The 22,047-nt window shown below is 39.9% G+C and overlaps 1 protein-coding gene across 2 annotated transcripts in view; it reads right to left on the bottom strand.

Moving 5' to 3' along the window:
- macrod2 (mono-ADP ribosylhydrolase 2) overlaps positions 1-22,047 on the bottom strand; it is a 570,945-nt gene that overhangs the window by 49,357 nt on the left and 499,541 nt on the right. For both annotated transcript variants that reach the window (XM_058379542.1, XM_058379550.1), the window contains exon 9: positions 7,933-8,014. In XM_058379542.1, coding sequence (XP_058235525.1) covers positions 7,933-8,014 — 82 coding nt within the window. The remainder of the gene's footprint in view (positions 1-7,932; positions 8,015-22,047) is intronic.

The raw sequence follows: 22,047 nt of genomic DNA, 5'->3' as shown, positions 1-22,047 counted from the left end.
ATGAAGAGTTTAGACAAATCTGGAGTCCACTTAATGGAAGACATCGAAAAAGATCATCTTAATAGGTGATTTATATCAAGTATTGATTCAATTCTCTTTCCATCCATCCATCCATCCATCCATCCATCCTTCTTTCTTTTCTGCCTTCCATCCTTTCTTCTTTCTTTTCTTTCCTTCCTTCCATCCTTTCTTCTTTCCTTTCATCCCTCCCTCCTTCTATCTATCCTTCCATCCATCCATCTTTCTTTCCTTCCTTCCATCCTTCTTTTTTTTTCATCCTTTTTTCTTTCCTTCCTTCCATCCTTTCTTCTTTCCTTCCATCCCTCCTTCCTTCTATCTATCTATCTATCCTTCCATCCATCTTTCTTTCCTTCCTTCCTTCCTTCCTTCCTTCCTTCCTTCCTTCCTTCCATCCTTCTTTTTTTCTTTTCATCCTTTTTTCTTTCTTTCCTTCCGTCCTTCTTTCTTTCCATTTTTGTATCACAGTTGCATGCATCAAATGATCCAAAACATCAGCATTATTTAATTCATTTGTCAACTCAAAAAATAAACCCAAACCTAGCATCTTACATCCTTGCTGTTCTAGAAGCTGACAAATAATGAAGGTGGAACCAGTTTGTTTAAAAAAAATATCACGATATTGGCAATATGTGAGACTCTTATTAGAAATTTATTTGAACCCTTGTTTAAAGGCAGAGGTGTAGACGCTCATGAAAAACCTCGTCTCAGACATTTTTGTTCAGGAGGCTTGAACTCCATGCAAAGTCATTTGTATATCTACATAACGAGACCCTGAGTATGAGTAACTTTCCCACGTAAATATTGATGCAACGTTTGGACCTCAATCCCGACTCTGAACATGTCCCTGTGGGAATAGCATTTAAATCAGCTTTCGGAAACAAAAAAGTAGGTTTTAAATTCCCCACCCTGCACCAAAGACACAAACGAAGAGAAGAGAGCTAGAGAGTAACAAGAAATTCAGTGACAGTTCCGTGAATATGTTAGATCTACAAAGCGCAGTACAAATAAGCTGCAGGTCTTTCTGACTCCTTGGTTCCTGCAGGGATGATGATGAGGTGCAAGAATTGGGCTTTTCAGGGCTTTTATATATTCACAGGTTTTATGACAGGCACTGTCTGCAGCACCAGTGGCGCTAAATTGGTCCTATTATGTTTCTCTCTCTCACAATGCGAGGTGATGTTTCAGATTTTACCATCTCAAAGTTAATTTCAGATTTTAAATGCCACACCCCCTGTTGTGAATATCTAACCATGAAGAAAAAAGGCAACTAAAGACAAAAGGGAAAATAAAACTGGCTTACTGCCAAACAAATTAGCGCTATGCTGCATTATATCAGCAAATATAGCCCTTAATGTCAAAAAAAAACCTTATTATCCCACTGTTAGTACACATTTAAAATACAGTTAGTCATAACGAAACGTATACAGTGACAAATTACAAGCGTATAAGAATTTTTTTATTTCAAGAAACCCAGAAGGAAACTTCGTTCCCTACTAGTTCTTTGATGATGGACGTGCTCTGAGCCATGCAAAATGGCACATGCAGTGAAGCTCCAAAACAGTCCCATGGTGTATCTGATGATGTTAACCTGCCATGTCCCATTCAATATTCATTCTCCAAAGAAAGTGACAGCAAGGCGTGCTCAGCTTTCATTTTCACCCCCCTTTTGGCAGCCTACGACCCCCTGTTGTATTGCAGCAGACAGGCGGTACACACCCGCTAACAGCTGGCTTTACAAATTACAGCCTTTCTCCAGCGCAAACACTAGCGCAGGAAGGCCACTATTAAAGCTAGCGGGTGGTTTCCCCTATTATGTGCAAATAGAACGTGGGAATGCCCGGCAAATATAGAAAAGGCTGCTGGAGGAAGGAGCGAGTTATGAGAGCGAGCCAGAGAGAACTGCATGAATGAACAAGAGCAGTGTTGCGCATAGACTTCATATCTAATTGCATAGCGTGGATAACTTTAGAAAAAGGCAAGACCCAATTTATAGACAGTGTGCACTAAGGCGTATCGACAGCGATCCGTTCCAATTTCAGGGGAGGGGGGGAAAGCAAAAAGAATGTGACACATATTGGGTTTCATTTACAATTTTCCATTGCATGAATTCTCGTTTCTCCTTCTCTGAAAAGGATAGATAATGATTACTTTTACTAGATCCCACAATTTTACCTGAAACACCAATTACTTTAACATCATAAGCTAGCTGAGTTATTGGACAGCCAGCTAGCTCCTCGCATTTTAAACATTCTATATTACTTCCACGCCGTTTCGTCTTTTTCTCAATCAGTCGACTCAACACGTGTATTTTTAATACATTATCCGTTTCTCTGCCTTTCAACTCTGCTGTCACAGAATCATCCGCTTGTTATTAATACTTAATACTGAATGTTTATCAATATTCATTATACCAAAGTTCAGTTTCTTAAATCTGATTGGTCAGGTGTTGTTTAGGTCAGGTTTATATCCAAGCGCTTGTTCTTTACTATTAACAGCTCATTCACTCGTATGGTAGACACTCCACAGAATGCAGCATCAATAATAAACAAATTGGCAAAAATTATAATTGTTGATACATTTTTTTGCAAGGAAACATTTAACATTTATGGAAGGAGTCTCCGGTTCGGCTGGAAAATTTTCTGACTGTTACAAAACACTAGCACTGGAGACTCCTTTCATAAACGTGTCCTTACAGAAAACATAATTATGTGTTTATTAATAATCTGAAGTTATGTCTTTTGTCCAGCATACAAGACCCTGTGAAGTCCCTAGCTGTTACCATAGAAACTATAATGAATTAAAATGAGTGTGTTAATATTAACCTGTGATCTACCTTGCAGCCCACATTACTGTGAGAACAGATCATCAATCAACCTTCAGATCATTCAACAGTCCTGAGGTATAAAAAGACATAATACATACTGCAGAATAAGGAATCATGTCATATAGCTGATATCAGATCGGTCTCAGACTCTGATTTACATCTTTTGGAAAAAAAAAAGGCTTCCTTAAGAATTCTTGGGATAATATATATATATATATATATATATATATATAATAGAGATATCTTAATATTTTAAATAAACGTAAATGGTGAGAATTGGACAATTTAGTTAATTGACCATGACCATACATTTTCACATACAGGAAATACAGAAGGAAATAATGAATTGATTTGAAGGATGATTGCGTAAGACTTGTTAAACAAGACAGAGACAAAACAAGAAGGAGACAGATATAACAGGAGGCTGAGATACGAGAGCTAAAGTGACAGTGACAGTTCTGCCGAACTAAACGTGAATATCTGTACAGAATATGACAGGCCTTTAAGGAGCAGTACAAATAAGCTGCAGGTCTTTTCTGGCTTCATGGTTCCTGCAGGGTTGATGAAGTGCAGGGACCAGGCTGTACAAGAGCTCTATATTTTCACACTTTTTTATGGCGGGAACACGAGTGGTGCTAAATTGGTCGTCTTCTGTGTCTCTCCTACAACCTGAGGTGTGTTCTGAGGTGATAATTCACACATCTATATGTTAATATAGCTATCCCTGCTTCAATCAATATCTTATCACTTTCTTCAGTCAATATCTTGCAGGCTACACGGGACCGAAGTTCTAATGAACCACTGAAGGTGCCACTTACACTGGATAAGTATGCTTCATCGCAGGTGATAACCAGGTATTTGTGCTATTTCTCCCGAGCTAGCCTTTTCAAAACATCTGACATAATGGCAGTAATAAAGACCGTGATGCCAGTTAGGAGGTTTGCAGTCATTTGGTTTCATAAAGAGCCCACTGAACAGTGTGTGAAAAACCTAGAATTTGTCAGAGCATGAACATGAGCGCAGTTTTAAGATCTGGAGAGAGCAGATGAATCTCATTAATCACACAGAGGTCACAATTAACATCAGCGACCCTGCCGCTGCCACCACGTCATTTACCCTGAAATGAGCTCTACCCCTTTATAATCTCTCAAACCTTTCACCTTTACCACCTGTGATTTTAATAACAATGCTAGTTGCTGTGCTACCACACCTTTATTTCATTTACATAATGCTCTGTACAACAGACACTGTCAAAGTCCACCGACAAAGACGTCGACAGGACCACATTCGGATTAGGGATGGACACGAATCTGAATACATTATTATCTGGAGAGAAGAGATCAGGCTTTCTAAACTGACAGAAACAGAGAAGGCACATTTTTGTGTAAAAATGAATACATAAAATTCATAAAAATGAGGAAGGTTATTACTTTCATGCGAGAGCAAGCAAGTTGTCAAATATGAAGTGGGACCAATAAAGGGCATGTTCTTTAGCATGAAATTACAGCATTCATCCTTACTGCTTAGTCATGGTTACATTGGTTTATATTAGGCTACTAGAGTGATTATATTTTTGGAAAAATAACTAAATAAATTCATCAGGCAGGTAGAAACAAATAAAAATAAACAAATCCTGTGAAGCAGAACAGGAAAAAAAAGAGTAGTAGAGACAGGATCTGAACTCGAATGATGTATCTGAGGTTAAAAAACTGTGACAGCCAGAATTCAGAGACCATGCTGAGAGTGAGAGTTAACAATCATCCCCTCCTCCCACAACTTCTGGTTTAACTCCAAATACCTATATGGCTATTTTGAGTACTAAAATACAAATATAGAATGCTATAGAAATACTACACAAATATAGACAGTGGCTTAGATAGTACACCTCCAATTCAGAATAAGAGGTGTTTTTGAATCTGACCACAGAAATAATAGAAAAGTGCCAAAATTGACATGGTTTGAAAAATAAAAGTCCAAAATTAGAACTGCCTTTGGTGTGCATGACCATGTAAAAGTGTGTTTTTATGCATTGCAATGTGCTTATTCTAGCTAGTGTAATCTTGAAGAGTGGTTATGGAGAGAAAAAACAGCCACGCCGTCTCATCTCCCAAAACTAACGCAAAGAGACAGGCTGAGTGTGCAGGAGGTAGCTCAATATAATCAGAGACTCTCCAGTGGCTGCCGTCCTTCAAGCGGGGCCTCAGGGAAAGATAGGGACAGTGTGTGTGTGTGTGTCTGTGTGTGAGAACACTGGAGTGAATAATATAATCCTCCTGGTACCCCTGTTTGAAAAGTTCTCCACAGGGCCTCATCATCACATAGAACATACTCTAGACTCTGTGACAGGGATGCTAAGGAAGGGCTAACAGGTCTACAAAGCATTCTTTACTGAAATATTATGGCTGTTTATTGTCTAGGGAAGCAAAGGAATCGCAGCAAAAGGGCTAGGCTCCTTTGAGAACAGTGGCCTTTCCATGGTACGTGACTGCAAAATGGGAAATGGCTTGTGGGAACCGGGTGTAGCTTTGTCTCAAGAGATGCGCAAGGGTCCAAGGAGACTCAGGAAAAGAGGTAGAATAAGAGCGAGAACAAAGCTAAAGGCAGACCAAAGAGGGGTCTAGACTCTGAGGAACACATACCGCTCACACACCACCAGAGACAGGCCGACTCTGACAATCGAACGAGAACCAGACCTGTAGAGGTGCGAGAGGCTATGATTCACTGACAAGGTGTGAGTCTACCTCAGAGGTCTTTTTTCCTGGGTTTGGATGACTGTAGGTGATGATAGAATCAGAGCCCCATTGAATCTCACTTTGTATGAGGAAATTCAGCCAACGGCAAGTCAACTTCAGAGAGAGAGTCACCATAAAATATCATCTGGCAGAGTTTTGACTCATTGACTGCCTCGCACCTGTTCACCTCGTGTGTGAAAGTGTTTCTAGAGATTTTCAAACTGCAAAGATGAATGTGAGATTTTCATGAAATTAATAGTCCTGTTAAATCAGTCCTGAACACATCATTTAGAAAACCCATCAGATTTTTTTATAACAAACGCAATAAATTATTCTGCTTGTTCAACTTGGTAACCTAATAAACTATTAAAGCAGGTAACTGATAAACTAACACAACTTTTTAATTAGCAACCCCATTAATCTATCCTGCATGGTGTCCCACAGGGTGCAGTAATAGGACCGTTAAAAACTAATTTACTGTATAAGACAATTCTCTTCATTTGTGAAGCATTTTCACTTCTTGGCAGTTCAATGTAGACATTTATGCCATCCCTGGTTGAATCTTTACATCAGCCTTGTTTATCATGGTGGAGATGTCATTAGAACGGCTCAGAGTTCCTAAAATGAGTGTTGGTCTAGCATAGGTAACACCTGATGAGTCTCACTGGTGTCTTATTACAGCCATTCTACTTATTTGTGTCTTTTTGTGCTTTCAGTTTTCCCACAGTCATCTTGAGAGGGGAGAGAGAGAGAAAGAGAGAGAGAAATAGTGAGAAAGAGAGAGATAGATAGAGAGAGATGCTGCTTGACAGAACTTGCAAGACACACACACACACACATGCCAAAGAGCGTGAACTTGAGTCAGACAGAGTGAAAGCTGTGAGTCCTGGATGGACCTGTTTCTTGTGGTCATGCTGTTTGTTGGGTTTTGAAAGTGCTCTGAGGATCGAGGATTGAATAAATGTGAGGCTGGACCTTAGCTAAAATTCCACCTGCCTCTCGAGCTCCTCTCACACTGGGGCTCTACAGTGCTGGTGACCTGAGTCCGAACACTACAGCAATATTTACACAGGAAATATGCTCATTCAGAGTTTTGCAGATGCTTAAGATGATTTAATGGGTTCGCCTTTCACATTATAGAAAATCACCAGAAATCGGGGCTAGAAAATGCAGTCTAAAGAAGGAAAAGGTGTTGTATTTTTGCTGTCGAACGTAATACTCTAACAATCTTCTTTGTTTTGTTTTTTTTTAATAAAAAGGTAAATATGATGAATATCTGAATGTAATATACATGTAATAATAGTCTTATTGCAATATAATACAGCAATACGAGCCTTATTAGATTATTGCCATAATATACTGCTGCATGAATAATTCAAGTTGATAATCACTGCACATTTACAATGAAAAATATGGCTTCAGCAGCTCATAAAATAGCACTTGATCCAGCATATCGGAATATTTTTCATTTTATTTATCTATTTTTTTTTTCACTCTGGAAGCTACCTGTGTGCACATATAGACTGTTGAGTTATTAATATAACAGTGGGGGCTTCTGAGGGGTGCAGCAGAACACCAAGCATTCACATGATACGCTCAGAGCTCACTTTAAGTTAATTTATCGTTTTGTAGAAATCAGCAAAACAGGAATTTCGCCGGGACATATATTACAGCTACAATAAACTGTCTGCCAGTGGTGCTGGACTTAATACTGCTCCTCAATCAAGTTATCACAGGCACTCCACCCAAAGAAAATAATCGTAATAATATTTTCATCATAGATGCCAAGATGATGTCAGGCAGCAGGGAAAGTCACACCATGGCAGCTACAAAGAGCTGCTTCTTTATGTACTTACTGATTAATCCACATTAATGACAATGTATTAAAGGACATTAATCATTTGCTCTGATTTTGAGCATTGATTCATTACAAAAGTCATGTCTTATAGGACTCGAACTATAATTTACCAGTAAATTAACTGCTGCTCCAACATATTTCCATATTAGCCAAGACCAAGCTATTTGGTTCACATGAGCCTGTTGAAAATGCTTGGCTTGCTGGCTCATTCATCCTGTGATTCAAGCTTCTTTTTTTCCCCCCATCCCTCAAGAATTTTCTTGACTTGTGTTATTGAAGGCATGAATAAAGCCTGACACGTGTGCGCATGAAGGATGTGTGCATGAGCTCTTAAGCTTTTCATTTTTCATTGCCTTTATCTGCACTCAAAGAGCAATGTTAACCACCTTTCAAAGCGAGGTTGACATCTGTGTTAATGTAAATTAGCAGGTTCAAATCGGTGATGGAATTGCAGAACGGCAAACAAAGCAAAGTGAGCACCAAAAATTGTTAAATACCTGGAGGGAAGTAATCTGACATCTTCCTGTTGTAAATCCCATAGTCGTTCTCCAGGAAGACGCAAAATATGATTCGGTCCATCTGTAGGAATTGAAAGAATATATATGAATATATGGCAGCCTTTTTTACTTGCAGTAAAGCAAAGGGATGAACAAGATATGACATATTATTACATATGAGAACACAGGAGACATTTTTGATATGCAAGTGTTGCATAAAGACATGAAAAGAAACACGATGTAGTTTCATTTCATACTTCCATGCCACTAAAATTCATACGCGCTCTTCACTTGATGGAAATATGTAATTAACAACATGTCATTTATAATATTGATCGATAATAAATATATCTTTATGTAGTCATAAGTACGCCATGTGCCGCTGTGATTATTATGCTGCTAATTACAAAGACTGCTGTGTTAATTGCATTGCTAATTATCACTTTTCAAGCTGTTTAGCGGTTACTCTGATACCTCGACAATAATATATACTTGTGATACATTTGTTAATGGATGTCACCATGATTCGATGGCTCTGGGTCAGATCAGGCCGTCGAACACTTTCCACTTGAAAAGCTCTTAAAAACAAGTTTAAAAGTGTGAATCTAAAATGCACCGGACTGGAGATGTCTATTATATATTAAATACCTGTTATAAAACAGTATCAGACAAAGGAGAAGGAAAAAAATACATACTGCTGGAATAATTTACTGTTGTACGACATCGTAACACTTTGCCTAGTGTCTTTTCACATAAAGTATTGACTCTAGAAAACAGTTCAGAGGATTTCATTAAAGCAGATAAAGAAGTCATTTAAATGTTTCGATATTTTCCTTATAGGACAAATCTGTAGCCAGGTTTTGGTGTTTTGTGGAGTGAAGCAGTAACAGAAGCATTTAACTAAATGGGAAAAGATGAATGACTTAACTTCACAGAGTTTAATATTGCAGTACTGCGAGACTGACATAGATTTATTTCCTTTGTGGCGCAAGTAAAGTACAGGGATAATAGAGGAGCTAATGCAATCACACCTGGTTTGGCACAAACCCTAGACCTGTGTGATGTGAGGTAGCTACCCACCGCTTTGCCACCCAGTGCCAACATTAGCATCACAAATATCACTGGCATCGTTTAAATGGCTCTGGATTTTAAGAGTAGATACTGTATATTGCTCTCAAATACAGCCAAACCTCACAGGACTACCTTAAACCCCTTAGAAAGCCATAAGACGGAGAGAATTTCTTGCCTGTTCACGCCTCAACCAAATGCCATTACTTATTTTTCTCGCACACAACACTGATGTAGGTGTCTCACACTCTCCTGCTGTGCAGGAAATGGACCACAAACTGAGACAACCGATAATCATCCTGCTGCATATTGTAATATTCCCAAACACTCTTATGACTAATGACCATCTTTACTGTGTCGGCAGTGGGAAGAAAGAGAGAAAGACAGAGACCCCTACTGAGACTTTATGGCTCTCAGGAGTAATGCACCACATGAGGATTCAATACAAAGAAATAGTCTCTTGCTTGGGCATCTAGACAGACAGCTGTCCATTAATAGTTTATGGTCTTAACATTTCCTCCAAAGGGCAGACTTCAGTTGAGATGGCCAACATTGTTTAGTTTTGAGGGAGGAAAAATGTCTCCTGGGGGGCAGTTTGGTGTCCATAAAGGGCCTCTTTCTCTTTTTACTTCCCTTGAACCTTGACCCTGAACGAGAATGAGAGCCAGCTCTAGGATAAGCTTTGAAGTCCAGCAGATTGTCCAAGGAATCACGGTTGGAATCTTTGGTCTCCGGTTTTTATTTATTTATCCACTGATTTAACACTGTCGGCTTTTCAGTGCTCAGACTCCTATTGACGTTCAGCAGAGTCTGAGTATAGGCTTCACATCAGAACAAAAAAACCCCCTGATAATTCAATATTAAACCCGTTGTAGAGACTAGTGTGAATCAAAAACATATTTACTGTGGAGCTGGTTGATTAACTGAGTGAGGGGGAAGAAAGCGTGTGTCTCAGTCCTTGCTGAAATGATGTGCTCTCTCTTTCACGCATGACATTGTCTCTAATGTTTGCTTCATTGCTGTACACTTACGTACCTGCTTGTGTGTGTGTTTGCAATTCATGGCATGTTGCACTTGATTTCAATGACGACGCTCACTGATGTTGCTCTGTACACTTGGGTCGGACAGTTGGCAGTCTCATTTGCTTTGACTGCCATCATTAATTATAAATGATGTCCAGATCACTGTCATTTTGTTTTGCCGTTCCATAAGTAAAAGCATACTAGGTGTTGGATGATAGGTGCATTAGAGGATATATTTACAAATAAGAGTAAGTGAGCACGGAATCGAACCAATAGAAATATCAGTAACTAGTCGTTTGCAATACGCTCGATCTGTGCACCTACAATTATTTCGAGAAGAGCCAAAATCTCTGCCCACTGAGTGAAACTGAATGGTTATAACACACTCACCAACACAAACACCATTCAGACACGCTTGTTGCCCACTCACACCACCTTGCTTTCTTCCACCATGCACAGAGAGCAGGAAGAGTGCAGGGGATGCTGATCAGGTAGGTCAGTCACACCTTCCAGATGAAAATCAGTGACCGTAGAACATCTGTGCCTCAGGCAGTGGGAGCGAAAAAAAAAAAAAAAAGGATCTTCCTCTCTGCCCTATTGACCTCAGAGTCCATATGTCCAGGAGTGGGAGGAGAAGGAACATGAACGATTAAAAAGCACGGAGAGATACCGTGTGAGAGCTAGGACCTCAGGCTGTTAGCAGTAGTTTGCCGATAACCAAAAAAAAAATTTCTGTTTATGAAACAAGTAGGACAACATTCTACAAGATCCGTAGAATAACAACAGGATTCAGAACCTCCTCACCTTAGGACTGGAACAGGATGAGAAATCTGAAGTACTGTACAATCCAGTATCATGCTGACTTTTGAATGCTATTTAACACTATATAATATAAAAATAATAAAAATATAAAAACACAGTATCCGTCTTTCTAGTAGACTTAACACCACCCAGGGGCTCAGAACTGTACTGAGGCACGGTAAGCCGCGAGAACTATGAAACAGAAGTCTAGGCAGACCGAAATAACCTCTTTATACACGATGAGAAAACACTGCAAAGCGTAGCTGAAATAGGGATTCAAGTCCATGCGTATTAGCAGACATTAGCACTTGTTTGTCATACTTTTGAGTTGCTGCTTTTAGTGCAAGCATGGCATGGTACTGCTGAAGCACACTGGAAAGGAAATTATGATTAGTCTACCCACAGGGACAATTTTAGGAACTCAGTAAAAGAATGGTGAAAGTGGAGGAGAGAAAAAAAGCAAAAAGCAAATACATGGTGGTGAAAGAGGCCTGAATGATTGAATATTCGATCGAATATTCATAGAGAGATGATTTTATTCATCCCAGAGGGAAGTTCACCAGTTACAGCAGTAAACAGTGTTGCTGTTACAGCAGCACAGAGAAGTATATTAAAAGTAATTTAGCACTATAAATAAAACAAGAATATATATATTATTTTACAGTGTAAGGTATTACAGTAGGGTGTGAATTGTCACCAGTATAACCATTGTAAACAATGTGAAAAAAGAAAAAAGTATGAAGTAGCAGTGCACATGGATATGAATATTGGATAAGTCAACGACTGTCCAATAAACTAAGACTGCCTCTATGCAAAATAGAGTCTCAGCACAGTAATGAGCTGTTGTACAATGTGATCACTGTTGGGATGACTTCCTCTCAAAACCTTGCTGCAAACATGAAAGGACCCGAGTTTCCTTAGAAAGTAGAGTCTTCTATTTCCTTCCCTGTACTCTGACTCTGAGTTGACCTACCAGTCCAGCTTGTTGTCCAGATGGACACCAAGGTATACGCAGGTGTCAGCCAGCTCAAGGTCCTGACCCATGATGATAATGGGACTGGTTGTGGTCCTCTTCTTCCTGCAGTCCACTAACATTTCCTTGATCTTGGCTACATTGGGGAGCAGATGGTTCTTCCTGCATCTCTCCTCAAAGTTGCTGACCAGGTTCTTTTCTTTTTTTCTGTCCATCCCTGAAGCACCTGACCACCACAAAGTCGTCAGAAAATCTTTGATGGTGGCAGAGCTCTGACCTGTAGTGAAAGTCTGCTGGGTACAGGATGAAGGGGAAGAGCATGGTTCCCTGCGGTGCTCCAGTGCTGCTCAGCAGGCACTCAGACGAGCAGGTTCCCAGCCACACAACCTGGGGTCTGTCCAAGAGGTAGTAAGTGACCTAGGAGATCATGGACATGTCCACCTGCATTCTTCTAATCTTCTCTCTCACCAGGAGAGGTGTTAAATCAAAATGGTGTTGGATAGTGTTAAATCAAAAGAAAGTGTAGTCTAGATGGGAGTGGACATTTTCTAGTAGATATATGACTGCATCATCCATGTGGCTCATAGGGGCAAATACGGGATTATCACACCACTTTATTCTACATCTCATATTCATTTAAAGAACCGAAAAAGGGACCCAATCTGTGGATCCACGTCCATGTAACAACGCATGTGACACTGTGACCAATTAGACCACTCTGAACAAAAGATATGGTGGTCAGAATTTCTTTTTGGAAGCTCACTCACACTGCAGTGTCTGAACTCATACCATCATGTCTTTCTTCCTTTTCAAGGCTTTTTTGTGAAGCTGTGCTTTTTTTTTGTTTTTCTTTTTTATATGCCTTTACTTTCAATAGGCAACAAACAGAAAAGCAATTTTAGCCCTTTCCCTACTGCACATCACCCTTTAGATGTTCACCAACTACAAAGCTGTGGTTACTCAAGGGTATAATCTGCTAATTAAGATGACTATTCAAATGGATACCCTAGTTAGATGGAGGTTTAATTAAATACTTTGCTCTAATTAATTTACAATGCACCACTTGTATGGGCTGACAGTTAACATATATTTGACAAGGGTGCATTAGTGAACATTTACAACTTTGCTGGCATGTATAAAATCAGCACCATTTTTAGCTTTTTTTTTAAAAAAAAATGTCGCATTTATAATGTCAGCAAGCAGCTCACTTCCACATTAGTCAAAATGTGCTTCTCATAACCAGTACATTTTCACAACCCTACCTCAGGGAATAATAGAACACTATCTGCCCAAACCTCACTTAATTTAGCATTCAGTGTTGTCATAAAACACTCATGGCTGTTAGCATAAAGCTAAATATTTTTGTCTGTAGCATTTCTCAGACGCGCTTATACACATAATCGTGCTCAAGGGCCCAGCAGGGGCAGACTGGCAGTGTAGGGATTTGAAATCACAACCTTCTGTTCAGTAATCCCATGCCTGAACAACGGAGCTACCACTGGCCTATTTGACTCCAATGAGTTCAAAACAGCAGAAATTCAAGGACAGGTGAGAAATCCTGAGCTGTCACACTCCAAGAATGAGAAATCAGAAATGTTATTAACCCGGGTCATCCCAGAAGCACACGTGTGAATGTTAAACATGTAACAAACAGCTCGGCCTGAAATATCCCTCCGGCAACAGCCAGAAATCCATCTCACCTGCATGGCCCTCATCAGTACAAACCCATGCTCTTCAGAAAATGAACTGAAAAGAAATGAGTTGGGGAAGAAAACAAGAAAAGTTCTCTCGTTCTAATCTGTCGGTGATATGCTTATAAGAGCATAGGAGCATACAGACATTTAAATAAATATATAGATAATGGATATGTGTCTACTAGCCTTCAGAACAAAGCAACGTGAGTCTAAAATAAAACTATGGTTTTGTTTCAGGAATGATATTTCGTATGTACAATATGTACACTGGGCAATTTGCTTTGTGTATGAAGCCGTATTTGTCGTATCTTATGGTCCTATATGTTCTCTGTTCCATAGGTTCTATACAGAAATTAACCTTTTCCTCCCGAAGACTTATACAGTTTTTATTACCTTCACCTTTGTTTGTTGAACACTGTTGTGTGTTGTATGCCATGATGCCATAAATAGTAAATAAAAATAGTGAACAATAGAGACGAAAGGAAACCGAAGTGCCGACCATCCTAATCTGCATTTTAACAACAGAATACCATTACACAGATGTTGTTTTTAATACACCAAATACTAGGAGTTGGTGTAAGTTTTCATTTACATCCTAAGGCTACATTAAAACTACACTACTTAGTGCAACTGTTAATAATTTTCGTAGTGCATTAACTCAAACCTAGTGACCACTTCCTTTCAGACTATGCAGCGACGGAGCTTCTGCTCTACTCCTGCTGCTGGAGTCTATTCAGCACATTAGAAATACACCCTGGATGGAATGCCAGCTGACACACAAAATATTCATTTCCTGCATTCAACAGCATTTTTCCACACAGAATAGCAATTCAGCTTTATGCTAACCTATTATCATTCATTTATTCAGAAAAGGTTCCTACGCCGAGTCAAATAGAACCGTGTTAGAATTTAGTAATGCGATTTTATTTGGTTATGGCTTTCAATACAAATGATCGTGCTACCAAAGACACTAAAAGCGCTGCTCTCATTCAGTTAATAGCTGTACTGCAAACGATTAGAGAACCCTAGAAATCAAATGGCCTAAAAAGCCTGGGCCTAGAGGCTGCACTGAGTGGAAGCTCATGTGGAGAGGATTAAAGAAAGCGTGATTTCTGAATCTGTGATCTGAACATGCCACTCAGCCTTGAGTGAAGAGTCATCGCTGGAGAGCAACGGACCGGGAGATCAGCTGCTTCAGCGCTGGCAGGAGGACAAGAGCGATAAAGCATAGAGGAACCCGCCTGTGCTCCAAATACTTCTCTTATGGTTTATCACATCAGACCATTAGATGGAACCTGGTCTGCAGTGGTGATGAACATACTATAGTACTTTACATTAAAGTAACACAGCACGAATCTTCCATCACAAAGATTCAACAGACCTGCTGAACCTGTTAGCTGGTGAAAACAAGATGGCTATACATATAGTTACGAACCAGCATTAGCCATGCTGATTGAGGAGACTTAAGGATCTGTAGTGTACATGGAACCCTTTGTAACACTATAACAAGGAGTCTACATTAAACATTAAAGGATTCCTGCATGGGACAACCAAAAAAACCTTTCCAGCTTCTTGATTTTTACTTTCCCGCCTCCAAAAGTGTATTTTTCCGATATTTGTCACAACTGTACTCCTAAAAAAGGGAAATTGATCTCCGACTTTCAGTCATAATTTATATTTGACCGTCAAAAATTTAGACACCCCCAAGTAAACCATATCAAATCTTTGATGCGTATTCTCACAAGACATTAATGAGGTACTGAGATAATATGTGCTTAATGATAATGTTACTACCCCATGTTGATTATTTCGTAATATCAGCATGTCACGAATTGTTTTATTCCTCAACAAATTGACAACAAGTGGGATTCTTTTATGAATTAATAACAACATGATTAATTATTCAGGAATATTTTAGTTTAATATCCAGCTGATATTTCCTGTTATCACTTATATAGCAACAATTTCCCCACTAGCCTCCCCTTTCTCTCTTTTTAATGGCAAGTTTGTCTTGGGTCAGACAATCTGAAGTTACAGACTGTTGCAAAGTGCTGACAATGGAGACTCCAGAAACATCTCATCACATAAAACCATATCACCATATCAATGATAAATCCAGCATCCCTTCATTCGGAGACGATTCCATAATAGTGTGAGAGAGTTAATGTCTCCCTCGCAGTATAACTAGTATCAAAGCTGTTGTTTTGTTCTGTCCTAATAGAATCGAACTTTCGACAGCGCTGTGGTAGAACTGTGAAATTATTTAGATGGACAAAACGATTCTACCAATACAATAATTATTGCACATCTGGAATTCCTACTTCTCAGCATGGTGATATGTCTACAAAATTATGAAACAAGTCTATTCACCTCCATGAATTAAAACATTCTGGAGTAATTAGTGGAAACAATTTTTGCTTGATTTCATTTGAACGTCTGTGCTATCTGAGAGTATTTGCAGTAAAACAGTGCCGGCTCTTGGCGTCGGGCACACCTGGCCGTGCCGGCTTTCGCAATAACAACGTTCTTCCCTCGTTTCGATACTGTTGACTATTATTCCAGTGGAGCTAGTGCCAGGAGCTGAAATGATGTGCAGGTGCACTGATTTTCTGCTGGCTGGACTTTAGGTGATCTGTCAGTGGCGGGCACTTGTGCTCATAATTATGTGGTGATGGTGCCAGTGGGACACATACACATGCTAGCTTCCTGCAGGAGTGTGTGCTACCTGTGCCAGTTCCATTCAGTCTGAAGTGATGTGATTATGTGACCAGAATCATGGTACAGTGTGATAAAATAATATGCTACACGAGTATATAGAGTAAATATGACCTGACAGATATTGCTTGTGAAAGGTCATCTGAGAAAGTCACGTCTGCTGAAGTTCTATGTAGAGTAGGATGAGGTTTTCAGAAACATGCCTGCTAAGTATCGTTACTATTACGTAGTAGTAATTCACACATGCGATCTCTACATAAATCACAAACAGAAGTGTCTTCATGATGGTTTTCACACTACAAACTGATTGCACTGACCTTTATCATCAGCACTTAGTGTAGCGTGCCTAGACACACAAGTTGCACTTGGTCATTAGCAGGTCACATGACCAAATCATGTATGTAGGCTATACTCGAGCTAGGAACTCAATAACCACAAAGAATTTCAGGATATTTTCTCTGAAAAAAAAAAAGAAAAAAAAAAGGGGTTTCTATGATTCATGGTGAAAATGCAAATCAAAATCGTCTCATTACAAACACAAACCTCCATCTCGGTGACTAATGGCAGGCTAGTGTTTGATGTCAAACCACTGAATATACATTGAATTCACATTCGCTGCTTTTTGCTTGGATATGGTAATGTGGTATAAATGACAGAAGATGATACAAAAGTCTCACACACTGAATCAAAGCTTTGTGCGTAAACAAAAAAGCTAGCGCACAGCCACATGATGCGAAGTGATGAAGCGTGTCTTTCCTGTCAGCCCAGAGACGGAGAGAGAAACAGAGGAACGGAGAGACCTACGAGAGACAGGTGGAGTCTTTCCAGGTCTTATTACCAGGATAATTACACACACCTGAGCCGCCCGGGCACGAGTGGACAGTAAGCAATGGACACTCCAGTAGGAACAAGCGCATGAACACACAGACACACACAGAATTACGTGCCAACGTTCATGGAGGGAAACAAACGCAAGGGCAAATAGATGCTGGTGAGAGACACTAAGAGTCGTTTAACACACGTGTGACAAGCTGCCAGACATCCAGGAGGAGGAAAGACCGGGTTTAAACATACGCTGCAGGGATGACACATAAAAAAGACTTTCATAATGACACCGGTGGCGATGATGCATCATTCACAAAGATGTATGCGAAATGATGAAGTGAGATACTACAGCGGGCTGCAAATCATAGCCTGGAGCTTAGAGCCAAGATCCTGAGAACTCTAAGTGCCCGTGAAAAGACTCCCAGTGGTAATGCTGATTAGCAGTTGCTTCACATGAACGTTAACATTCACATGACCTTGATCACGCTGATAGGACCCATTTTCCAAATGAAAGCACATAGGCTGATGAGATCGAGCCATTGCCAGCTTTTATGCTGAAAGAATTAACTGACACTCATCAAATGGAGCCCACTGCACTGCAAAGTGGAATCTGAATATCAAAATAACAGAGCATTGCTAGTAAATTAAGGGGGGGGAAGAAAGAATTTCTTTGGCTTTAAACTGGGCGTGTAACCCAACTCTGAATAGGCAGAACTTTCCCCGCATAAATATTGACATAACCTTTATACTCGAATATATACACAGACTCTGAATACAGCGCTCTGAAATGAATCCACACGCCGTCTCCTGTCCTGCGCTGTCCTAGCAGCTATTTCCTCCTGTTCTTCTCACTCCATAACAAATGACTGGCTTCGCTCGCTCTCCACGTTTCCCTGCTCCTCTGACGTCCAAGCTCATTGATTGACAGTTTCAAATAAAGACAGGCAGCAGCCACTCTAATGGAGAGAACTCTGAGTGACTGGTGTTGTCTGCCTCAAAACAGGAGTGTGTGGCTGAGCTGAAAGTGGGGAGATATGCCGATGACTGCGATGGCACAGGAAACGTACCATTTAAAAGAAGAACGCAGACTGTTAACATCTAACCAAAAGCAGGAGAGATACCTGGAGGATGTGCAAAAAAACACGGCAAACTGGAAAGAAAGCACATCCACAGTTTGAAGGATAAGCTGACCAAACATTTCTCTAATATGCATACAGCCCACTTTATGTTTACCCCATTACTTTAACCACGAAACAAATAGTGAGATAAGCAATGTCTCCAATTAAATAAAACGTCCTCAGGACTTTAAATGGATTATACTATTAATGAAATGTCGCATGTTTGGATTGTTTGAGGGCCATTTCATGTATTTACATTCACAGACATGAATTTCAGCCTGACAAGTGTGACAGTGGAGCTGGACTTAATATTCCTTGTTCGAGACGAAATCAGAATCACGCATAACACACTCGAACTCTGCCAACAGTAGCGCTTATGTGATTCACTCTGGGTATTTATTACAAAGCTAGCCCTATTTTCAGCTAATTTCACCGCAAGAAAAACAGAAGAAAGAATGAAATGCAGGAATGTTTTTGAAATATCACAACATCAGTGTTGCCTGGAGGAAATGTATTCAGGCTCTGGATCTGTCGAAAACGTGTAAATGCCAGCCAGCACACTTCCTGTCCCTAGAGGACCGAGAAGTCCATCACCTCACCAGTGAAATATTCTCAGCTTATTAGCATTGGTAATAGTGCGATCTGAAAACAGCCCACAGTTCAGGCAGGAGTGTTTTCTTGTGGGAGAAATCGACCTCGTAGCCTGCGGACAGCGCTGCATGGCTGTGGCCTGAGAACATGGAAACAATGCCTGATGATATAACCGTGTAATCCTGAAATGTAAATATTCAAGCTGTGGGATTGTTGATATGATGAAAGCAGCTGTCGAGCTAAAGTGTCAGACTGTAATCACAGCCATGATTACAGAGTGTATAGAAAGAGGAATACGTGACTAAGGAATGAAAAGATGGAGATGAGAAAATGCCTGATGTGCGGCTGTGTGAAAGAGGCAGACACTGAGCTTTCCATTTCCTTTCAGAAGATTTCGCTGGCCTGCTGGCATGGAAAAACGGATGAAAATGATGACACTGCCTTGGCTACGTAGCTGAGAAAGGGGAAACTGATGACACACGGACACGGAGAGACGGAAAAAGAGAGAGATGATACTTAGCATCATGAAAAAGTCCAGATATGAGGTTGATCGTTTCATGCTCCCAGGTGAACGTGTAAAAGCCGAGTCTCTGCCTCAGATGTCTAATGTATATCGAACACTTAGCTGACCACAAGTACCCAAATCTCACTAAATGGATTTCTGCCTCTCCAAAACTGTGTCTGTGCACTACAGCGCTTTTAACTTTTATTTGTTTTTTTGTGAAAGCGGCATTTCTGCGACTCATTCGGAGAGAAAATGTGCAGCGCATGGACGCATTTGAAATCGAGCCAACGGATGATAAAAATTCTGGCACCACTTCCATGTCAAGTTTGTGTAAAAATATGCTATTATAGAGGTTCGTGTTTTATATCACTTGCCAGTTTTTTACTGTCTGCAGACCACATTCTACACAGACATTAAAAGACTGACCAGATGAAGAAAAAAAACACCGGTGGCTGCTCTGATTTATTTGGAAATAATTCACTAGAGTTCCTTTATTTATTTATTTATTTATTTATAAACTTGTATTTTATAGTGCTAAAAATTTTTCCTCATTTACTTAATTCTTTAAAGTCATTTTTTCTTTTCTGCCGGGTTTGGAATCTGTTGCTTCAACAAGAAATTAAAACCTGGCAAATTCTAAAAAGCTGAGGTCCTGCTAAAAACAATTTCAGCTCATTTTAGGTAAAAACAAGGAGATTAAATCCGTTGTCTTGTTTATTTTCCTCCAAGACAACATCCTCAAGTGAATAGCGAGTGGGTTGAAAAAAGTTTAAGTGGTTCATGACTTGTTAGTCCTCATCTGTTCCACAAGATGTATGCTCTACTCCAGATTGTTGAATGTAGGTCTGGTTTTTATCGAAGCACCATTTTCAGAAAGCGCCCACATCTACACATCCTGCAGAAACATCGCACCGTCTCTTGCCTTTGAAAGTACACCACTGTTCGTGGTAAATAAATGAAAACGTATCAAAGTCTCAAGCAAAAAGCTAAAAGTCTGGATTAGAAGACTGTCACGAGCTTAAATAATTGAGTAGTGTGTCTGAATACTTGCTATGGTCCAAAAAAAAAACAAAAGGTTGCAACATAAATATATACTGTAACCAGACAGCTTCAAATCTGCACTCAGTCATGTCAAAGGAAGTCCTCAGAAAAGTATTGGTGACATTTTCTGGCCTGATTTCTTTTCAGTCTCTTCTTTTATGTACTTCTTTGCGTCTCCAGGCGTCTCGCTCTGCCTCTTTCCGTGTGTGTTGATTATACGCACTCCTGCTGTGCTCTCTCAGTAGGAGAGTGTTCTTATAGAAGACAAAAGCAGAGACAGGAGACAAGACGTGTCTTTTTTTTTGTGAGGTAGGGGGCTGTGTTTTGGTGTGTGTGTGTATGTGTGTGTTATGACACCGCTGGCTGTTTGTTCAATGTTTCTATAATTATGTAACATATTAGCAAAGCTATAGAAGACGTCTAAGTAATATATGCACAGCTATTACATAATCAAGTGTACAACACCATCTCAGAAGGAGCCTCCACGCTGAAACATATTAAATATCTTCTTACTGAAATATTTGCAAGGTGATTATCCAACATCATAGCCAATGCAAGAAGAGAAAGTAAATCAAAACATTTCCATGCAATTTGGGTGAAATATAATGACACTTCCTTAAAGATGAGGTTTTTTTTGGGTTGATAGAATTCAGCCCCGGCTTATATATCCGATGGCTTTTCCCAAACCGCCAAAGTGCCTCTCTTTAAGTCTGTTGTGCCTGTCAGGTTAGAGAGAAGCTAAATCAGAAACTTATTGCATCTCCGTGCACTGAAAATCGAGGTAATTCTGCATCTTGATTGACTGTATACATCCACTGCCAGGAAATAAAAGTAGAACATGTTCCTCCTGCTGGCATGTCAAGTTCAGGGCACACCGACTCAAGATTTTCCACTGGAATATTCAGACACACACAGGCGAAATGAACATTCACAAACAGAAACCACATACAAAAGTACTGTTAGTGTTGCTTGGCGTTATTGTCAGAGAGAACGCTCGGTTGGGTTAGGATTCTGCTTTGAAGAAATAATAACGCTTTTCACTGAAGATCATTTAAGCAGCCCAAGACACAGGAAAAGATATCGCACTGTGTGTCCACTTTTATATCAGCTCTAAGACAGAATGTGTGGCTGCTACGGAGAACACAGGGAGGAGAGAGAGAGAGAGAGAGAGAGAGAGAGAGAGAGAGAGGGAGCGAATAAAAGGAAAAGCTTTCTATTTGTTACCAAGTTGGATAGCAGATGAATCTCTAGATAGAGGCAAAGCCCAATGATGAGATTAGCCCAGGGGTTTCAATGTTCCATACAAGCCAGTAAGAAAAGATAGCACAGCAGCTGTTATCTTCCTTCCTTCATACTGACAAGTACTCAAATGATTTAAAATTATAGATATGCTTAAATTATAGATCCCAAAAAAATCACTTCTCAAGCACAAAACAGCCATTGGACTTTCTCAGCCTCGAGGCTGAGGAAACCCCTGTAATCTCTACTATTATCACTAACACCTCTTGAATCAAGCCACTACTTTTTCCTGATGTACGTTACTACAGCCTTTAAAACATAATGACTACTATTTTTATTTCTCTTGAATTCCGAATCTCTACAGCAATAGCATTAGTAACAGCATTCGTAGATAAAAATGCAATTGTTTTAAAACAAATGATTTCCCCCTCTGAGTAAAAAGGATTAACACGTCGAGCTGATTTATCTTCCAGAGCAGCAATGAAAATAGCAAAAAGCATATCAGCATGGCAGTAAAATGATA

This window comes from Hemibagrus wyckioides, linkage group LG03 (assembly GCF_019097595.1).
Source record: "Hemibagrus wyckioides isolate EC202008001 linkage group LG03, SWU_Hwy_1.0, whole genome shotgun sequence".
Taxonomy (NCBI): Eukaryota; Metazoa; Chordata; class Actinopteri; order Siluriformes; family Bagridae; genus Hemibagrus; species Hemibagrus wyckioides.
The sequence above is the reverse complement of the archived record's forward strand: the minus strand, read 5'-3'. Positions and strand labels throughout refer to the sequence as shown.